This window comes from Amaranthus tricolor, chromosome 17 (genome assembly GCF_026212465.1).
Source record: "Amaranthus tricolor cultivar Red isolate AtriRed21 chromosome 17, ASM2621246v1, whole genome shotgun sequence".
NCBI lineage: Eukaryota > Viridiplantae > Streptophyta > Magnoliopsida > Caryophyllales > Amaranthaceae > Amaranthus > Amaranthus tricolor.
In genome coordinates this window covers 13,018,047-13,027,033 of record NC_080063.1, presented here as the reverse complement: position 1 = coordinate 13,027,033, position 8,987 = coordinate 13,018,047, and the positions used below count along the sequence as shown (strand labels likewise).

Sequence of the window (8,987 nt, the reverse complement as noted above, 5' to 3'; positions counted from 1 at the left end):
GAATTATAGGTGAAATTGTTCTTTGTTTTTAGAAATAATATGAAAAGATAAATAAATATAATATCATAAATATTTAAAGTTTGGGTCATATTACCAATAAACTTTTGTACAATCTATTACTGGGTTATAGATCACTCAGGTATTGCTACCATAACAAATTATTCTATTTACCCATAATTAGCAAAAATTGAACAATTTAAGTTTTAAACTCTAATAAAATTTAAATTGAAAGTAGAATGATTTGCCTATAGAGCAGCCTCATGACATCCATCCTTTTTATCTCCTTTTGAGATTAAAGACATAAAGTGGTGATTGAGTGGATTACTACATACTATAAATAAAATAAAATACAAATATAATACCATGAACACAAATTTCAAACTCAACTAAACTAAAATAAAATAAAACAAATAAAACCCCAATTTTTAATCATATAAAAGTCACCTAAAATCTTGTGTAAAAATAAAAATATCACAATTAATAAATTTTCCAAAACCTTATTAAACAATGAAATTAAGAAACAGCAGGATGGAAATATCAAGAGTAAAATGAACACACAAAAATCCTATTTTTGAAATCCTCATAAATTCATAAAATTAAAAGCTTGAAATTCAAAATTAATAACAAAAGCCTAATTTTTTTTCGGAAAAAAAAATCAAAGCAAAAAAAATCACAAACCTTTCAAAGAAAGATTATCGATTGCCTCGGTCGGTTTAGAATTAGATTTTAAGTCCACATTGGTTATCACATAATTGTATATCCATTTTGATATCATGTCAAAGTTGAATTCGGCTACAATGTCATGTAATTGTCGAATTACAAAATGTTCAAATGGGACGGTTTAACGGTAAGACCATTTATATTGGCCTAATATACACTTACCCGTAAAGTGATTACTTATAGTTCTAAAGTGGGATAATTTTTTGGGAAACTCCACGTGGCAACCCTGAAGTATTGGGTTTTCCACGTGTTAACCAAAACCTTTTAAAAATCTATGCGGTAACCCTGAGGTTTATCAAATTTTTTTCTCCGTGACCTTTTAACACATAAAATGTTTGAAAACGTTAATTACAAAGCTTAAAACTTGTTGTACGCCTATTATTTGTTTCACTAGATCAAATTGCATCAGCTTCATAATTTGATAGTAGAATAGAATAGAAAAAAATTAGGTTTGACTTGGGGGAAAAAATGTGATTTGAAAGAAAAATGGTAGAGTTAGGGTTTGTGTTGTGGGGGAAATTTATGAAACTGATGCAATTTGATCTGGTGAAACGAATAAATAGGCGTACAACAAAGTTTAAGCTTTGTAATTAACGTTTTCAAACGTAATTTGTCTAAAAAGGTCACGGAAAAAAATTTGTTAAATCTTAGGGTTACCGCGTGGATTTTTAAAAAGCTAAGTTAACCACGTGGAAAACCCAATACCTCAGGGTTACTACGTGGAATTTTCCTAATTTTTTATAGCCTTAGAGTGATTTTTTATAATATGATCACTTACAGTCTTAAAGGTAATCAATTAGAGAGATAAACTAATTATATGAACTTGTCGAAACCATGTCATACAAGTTTCCTTGTTGTGAAAAATTGAATAAAATAAACTTTAAAAAATTCAAAAAATAATTTCAGAATTTTTAATTCGCAATATAAGCGTCTTTGTATTTAAGTTTAAGGTCCGAGTCTGAGTTTGTTCGTTGTTACAAACAACGAACAAGGAAAAAACATTACTTAAAAACGAACTAACATTATTTGATTTTTTTCGTTCTTTCAAATATTATAACATTGTCTTCTTTTATTTGTCGTTGATAACAACAAACAAATCCTTACTTTAAGCTCGGATACAAAAATGATAATTTAGGAAATTAAAATTTTCGAAGCTTATTTTGAGATTTTTTTTAAAAAAATATTTTTTTTGATGGGTTAAAAAATATTTATTTTATTCAATTTAACTCTAAATTATCGGATTATTTTGAACCCCACTGAAAACGGCCCGAGCAACTTGGATCGCTGAACCCGAAATCAGCTACTATCAAATTACCAACTCCATGATACCGATAAATAATTGTTCATTCATCATTTCACGAACTGCAGTCCTCGTTGTAGCATTAGCAACTCGCCATTAGCAAGGTCATCTTCTTCATCTCGAGAAAAAATGGGAGGAGGCATGGAAGCATCCAAGAACAAATTCATTGAAGATTGGGGAACTGCTAGAGAAAATCTAGAGCACAATTTTCGTTGGACTCGCCGTAATTTTGCCCTTATTGGCCTCTTCGGTATTGCTATTCCCATCTTTATCTACAAAGGCATCGTCAAGGAATTTGTTAGTATCTTTCCTTTCCCTCTTTTAATTATCTGTTGTTGATTTGTATTTTTGATTTGAATTTGATGACATTGCTAGATTAGGGATTTGAAATCTAATGAAGGATGGATCGCTATGCAGAATCTAGGGTTTGATTAGGTTTTTTAAAAAGTTTGAAAATTTTGGATTTTATAGCTGATTTTAGTGTTTCTTGTTTGCGGAGTAAATGTTGATGGTGTTATTCCTGCTTTTACTGTAAGTTAATGCAGGTATTGACTTTTGATAATGTTGGATTTAGTTTGGACATTAAGCCTTTTTCCTTATGAGAGTGGTGGTTGATTGTAGATAATGACCTTGGAATTGTTTGTAGAGATTGTATATTAGTGATGTTTGATTACTTTGGAGATTGGATATGAGGGATTTGTGTGATCTTTGTGGGTTGCACTTCGGGTTGTGAATTGAGGGTTCTTCTTTTGACTTACAATACTGGACAATTTATGAAATCAATATGTTTTTTTTGGTGATTTAGAAAATAGGGTTAGTGCTTTTATCCAAGTCCATGTTTACTTGAAGGATTATGTCTAAGCCTTTGATTTGTTGTTGATTATTTCTAATATGGTTGTCCTTTGCTCTTGGTTTTGTATGTATATAGTTATAGCTTGGTGTAAAAGGTATTTTTCCTACTTTAACAAAGGACACCATTTTTTGGTTTCACATCTTGATCCAGATCTTAGCTCCTTGACAATCAACATTGCCCAATCCATTGATTTTGGTCCATACTTTACTTACACTCTCTCCCCTTTGTTTCCTCACTCATTGTCTACTCAACCATTATTCTTAATTAATTTTCTTTGCTTTTCAATGCCCGGAGGCTCTCTTTTGTATCCTTGAGCAATCATGACAACAATGCCAAGACTTAATCCCAAAAGATTGGGGTCGAATGCAAAACCAGTACAAGTTCAAGTAGCAGTCTGGATGAATTCTCTTTCTTTACTCATTTCGATTTTTGAACATCTCAACTTGAAAGTTCAAATCCTCTATAGGAGTATCGTTTTTTAGTCTTGCCATCTCTTTTAAGTCTTCCTTGCCAAATTCTCTTTTCAAGTTATTTTCAGTCTTCCTTGCCCTCTTTTTAGTCCCTTTGAGTACCAACTTTATATTTTTTAGTGGTTTGCTAATATCTCAACTTTGCACATACACAAACCAACTTAAACGATTCTCCTTCATGTTCTTCTTAATATTTGCAACTCCTAGACCTTTTGATATGTCTTCATTTTGAATTCAAGGTACGCCCCTTCATCCGTCGAAACATTTACATATTTGCTATTCCTACTATCATCCTTTCTAAAACCTCAATGTTATGATCCATATGGTACATATAGTAGTGGTACATATAGTAACACTCTTGCTCTTTAGCTTTAGGGGCACATATCGGCCACATATCTAGTACATGGTCTCCATTTTTGCCAACTTCTTTGGGTCATAACAAGAACAAAAGCTATCAATTTTTTTATCATAAGCTTCACTTTCTTTTACTCATATGAATTGAATATTTATAGTACCAACTACCAAGTCTCGACTTGCTTTTCTAAATAAAAGAAAATGCTAAAATAAATAATTGGGTTCAAAAATTAAAATAGACTAAGTGTAGTAGGATACTCTAGCTACGTTCTTCATGATGGCTAAATATTTAAATGCTAGTTAGGGTTTGCTTCCTCGCCTCTTCATTCATGCATCCAACTTGAGCTTTTAAGATAAGGTTAAACTTGTTCAATATCTTTTGTTGATCATGCTTATCCATAAGTCAATTCAAAAGGCATATTTTTTCTTAATCCTAATTTCACACGCCCAAGGTAGGTCCTCTCCATGTTTTTTCTCATCCTCTTAACTTATGCAACAACTTGTAATTATCTTTTTACAACTTGAAATCAGAAATTTTTGCTGTCTTGTTTAGGCTCCTCTTGCTCATCAATACATGATTTGACCATTTGACTTGAAGTGGTATCCATCTTAATTTTGTACTGTTTGAACTGTCTTGAGATTGCTGAACTGAAAAAATATCATGGGCTAGAATAAAGAATATTCAAATATTACCAAGCCATTTTTAAATCATCTGGCCCCCTTGTACTCGTCTTTGAATATGGACTTTTGGCCTTCGATCTTGATGACAATATTCTTCTAATCTTGGCATCATTTTTCACACCTCATTCTTTTCCAATCTTTAAAGCATTTTACTAAACCCCTTAGATAAAAAATTACACTCAATGCAACTAGACTAACATTAAAACTAGATTTGGAATATGTGCTTATTGAAATTAAAATGACTCAATCTAAGATTAAAGACTTTTAACTCCGAGGGACTTTGACGCATACCTTTATTCTTCAAATAAGATTTTTTTTCATGACTCATTTTAAAGAAAAGAAAACATAAGAATTGATTTAAAAGGAATAAATGACTTGATCTCCAAAAGAAAAAAAAAGACTCAATCTATATGGAAAATAAAAGACTCGATCTAGACTCTAAAGGACTTATTAATCAAGACTCTATTAACATCTAAAACATAATTTCTTATAATGGTGATGAGCTCATAGGATGGAAACATAGTTTAGTACAATTTCAATTTTTGCTTTGCTACCTGGATCTCCATCAAGTGCCGTCATCAAAGGCACATATAATTACACTCACATTCTTTTCTTTTCTTTTTTTTTTTTCTGGAATCTTTCCTTGTGAGGCTTTCTTTTTTAATCTTATTGAATTTCAAATGGTGAACTAGAAACATGTTTATATGAGGTCTTGCATTAATTAGCATGGGTGCATCGAAAAAGGGTGAAGACGAATTATTTGGTAATTGTTTAGTCTATACAATTTGTGGGTGTGGCTAAAATTGCACTTAAAATGAACTGGAAAGGCTTGCTTTCTGGCAAGAATTTGCAACAAAGATGATGGCTAGAATATGTGGGGAAGGTACAAGTTTGCTTTAAGCAGGTGAAGTTGAGTGTGCTAGTGAACATGCAGATGAAGGCATGCGCCATGCTTGCAAAGAGGATGTTGAAGCTGTCGTGCTTCTTATTTGACAGAGTCATCAACGCATTAGACCCAGGCACACCTGCTTTTGTCTTTTGATAATCAATCTTTGACAAGGGTGGCAAGTAGGGGTGTCAATGGGCCGGGGTCTATCGGAGGCCCTTATCCAACCCTTTATTTTAAGGGTTTTTAAAGGGGCAGGCTGGAAAAGGCTGCACTGAAAACAGGCCTTTTAAAAAGTTTAAAAACGGATTGGATAGAGGTTTTTGTAAGGGTTGAACACGGGTCTTTTAAAATTAAAAGAAATGGGCTACCCTTGCATGAATAAGGGCCTTCTAGTTATTCTCACTTTTTCTCATCATTTTCTCTCTCCTCCCTGTTCTTGTCATTTCCTATCTTCTCAAAAATTTGAGAAAGTCCTTCCATTTCTCCCTCATTTATTCTCTGATAAACCCAAGGATTTGAGAAATTCATAACATTTCTGCCTCATTCTTCTATGATAAACTTGATTTCATTGATTATTTGAGTTTGGGCAGTGGTATTTGCTAATTGAGGAAGGTTATAATGCTTATCTGCTGCCATATCTTTCTCTCTGTAGCCGAATATTCTGCTTGCTTTTCTTCTGCTCTAATTTCCTTTCTATTAATTAATTTTCAATTTCCTTTTTATTTTTTGTTGGTGAAATATGATTAAGAGATTTATGTCTGTTTAATTTTTCATTTTTCGACAAACAAAGTACTACTTCCTTACCGTGTCGGTAATAGCCTAGTAGCTGCCAAATTCGTTGGCCTTGTCATTTTGCTAGTGAGTATCAAATGTGGATGTTTGTTTATACTTTTGATAGCAACTGCCAGTGAAAATGTAAGGTTCCCATTTGTTTATTGGAAATCTTTAATTATTTGAAGTTGAACTTTTCTTAATTACATTAAATTTATGATTAAAGCTTATATGTTGATAATGAAGTTTATGTTGTTAAAATGTGTTTTATAAAAGATCAATCTTCATAAAATGGGCCGGGTTGCCCATTAAAGCCCTTTTTTTTTACAAGATTCAGTCTAGTTTTTATTTGAGCCAGGCCCAATACTTATCCAACCCATTGCTCAAGTTTAATGGCTAGTTAGATATTGACAACTTGATAACATTACATGATCTCTTAAGTACATCTCCTTCACTGTAGCATCAAATAAGTCTTCAGTCAACTGCTAACTTGCCACCGTCTTTGACTTTGAGCTGGGTATTGATGTTTGATTATCAGGTCGTTATACCTTTTAACTATTTAATAATTTGCTTGTGAATTTTTGTTTCTTTTTTGATCCTTAGAGTTCTTGTGCTTTATTTTCTGACTATATGTGAATAAACTACTGTGCAGCATATGCAAGATGAGGATGCTGGGAGACCATACAGGAAATTCATTTGAGTTTTGCTGGTGCATCTTGTAATAATGGTGGTTGAATCATAACCGTTGTTTGTTGGACACCAGGATGATTGCCCTTTTACATTGAACGTATGGTTCTTGTTTTGCTCTGTAGATTTCGTTTGTATCTGCTTTTAAACTGATTTCACACCCTCCCCTTCTGAATATTCAGTTATAATTATTGCTGTACTGGTAGAACTGTTCAATTCACTGATGCCTATTTTAATAACTCGAATTGTGCGAGATGCTTCGAGTTTGGGTTACAATTCAGTACTAACGCTGGCTTGGATATTTCTGGCTTCACGCTAGGATGGATTTGCATAGCTCTTAGCACTACTGCTGTCTTACTGACCTCTAGTGTAGTTGGCCTCATTCTAACTGTTATTATATCTTTGTTCCGAGGGGACAATTTTGGTTTTGAATGCTTTCTGAATATCATGAGCATTAGCATCTGTCATTGGTGTATCTTGGTATCTATAAGGATGCTACTTCTATATTTTTCGGGATGGGATTTCAACGTTATTTTTTGGGTGTTCGTTTGGAGGTAATTGGAATAAGATAGGACTTGCAGGAGAGAACGTTTTTTATTGCTAAGTTGAGGGAGAGAATGTGATGGTCTATGTTTGATGATGGGGATTGGGGAATAGCAATCGGATGTTAGTCTCATTTTACTTGAGTTCCATCAATCCCTTTGCACAGTGGAGAGGAGAGGAGCATGAACCCAATTGACTTATTATAGCATGCTCTTGTCCTAATATTTGTTTTTCTTACTACAAGATAATTGGGTATGAACCTATAGAAAAATTTATAATTGATTTTAATGCTTAATTTAATCAATCAATTGTTAATTTGAGGTTAAATAACTCTTTTACTGGCTTATGGAGATGCATATTGACTAGGGGACATATCTAACAATTCTGCGGCAGAAGGGGAGCGATAAAATTTCTGGTGGATAGGGAAGATGGTTGGTTATTGGGAGGACGGTTGAGCTAGGGGCGTGTGGTGTTAGGAAGAGGTTTTTTATTATTTTTTGTTTTAAAAAAAATAAAAATTGGTGCTATATGAGAATAGATAATCCGATAATTCTAAGGAGACGTTTCTTGGTGCATGTTGTTTGTTGATATTGAATTTTATTTTAATTGAAACACACGGTAACGGGTCGATCACATGACAACTAGTTTAATTAATATACTTATTTTAATCATCACACAATAAAGAACAAAATGTATGAAGAATTTTATGTCTAACACTGGGTATTAGAAAATTAACTTAATAGAAATGCTATTTAAAATGAACTAATGCAGAAATTGTGGTTCTAAACAATAATGTAAATAGACCAGGGCATTAGAAATCACATTATTTGCATACAAATACAACTGTTTCAGTTCTTATAGACTACGAATCCTTAGGTTGATTAAATGTCATGTTTATTAAACTCAAACTTCGATTATATTGATTAATTATCTTTTTAGGATCTTATTAATTCAATCTTTAAACTTTCGTTCTATGGGTTAAATTAATAGAAATTTAACCTAAATGTATTTCAATTCTAAATTATTGATAATTTCAAACTTCGTTTAATTGAAAAGGTTAATAAAACTGTTTAATTTGAGATTCATTATGCAAAGATTTCATCATAGATTTCTAAACATTAAACAATTTCATATCAGCTGCAATTTGTACTTAAATTGGGATTATATTTCTACCTTAGATAGTACATCTACTCACTAAATGTCATAACGGCCTGTTTGATTAGTAGTATTAAATGGTGGTATTGAGAATGATTTATAGTGTAAAATTTCATTAAAAGTTTCATATCATTCCCATGTTAATGGAACTTTGATCACAAAAAAGTTTCTTTATAAATTTTCACTTCCACCCAATACCACCTCTCTCAATGGTAATGCATTAGAATAAATTTTATGAAGAAAATAAGATGATTGACGTTGGACAAGTATAGCCATCAAGGTAGCCAAAAGATTTTTCAACCAAAATTACACTAATTTTTCATTCACATTGCCACCTACTAAACGGGCCATAAAAGATATAAAATTAACTATTGAAATCTAAACATGTTTCTAGACATGAATTAAAATAAAAAGAATAAATAATATAAACTATAGGAATGGAAAGTCAATTACAAATATTCTAAGAACATGAAACTCTAGATACATTGATAAGCATAAATATTGTAATAAAAAACTACTAAACAATCAGACTAAGGATAACAATAAAAAATTTATTTGAATTAT

At 32.1% G+C, this 8,987-nt stretch overlaps 1 protein-coding gene across 1 annotated transcript; it reads left to right on the top strand.

The window, feature by feature from the left end:
- Window positions 1–1,981: 1,981 nt before the first annotated feature.
- LOC130804362 (uncharacterized) lies at window positions 1,982–7,001 on the top strand. The gene is made up of 2 exons (XM_057668776.1): window positions 1,982–2,317; window positions 6,691–7,001. The coding sequence occupies exons 1-2, from the start codon at window positions 2,150–2,152 to the stop codon at window positions 6,736–6,738; spliced, it is 216 nt and encodes a 71-aa protein (XP_057524759.1). The 5' UTR covers window positions 1,982–2,149; the 3' UTR covers window positions 6,739–7,001.
- The last annotated feature ends 1,986 nt before the right edge of the window (window positions 7,002–8,987 follow it).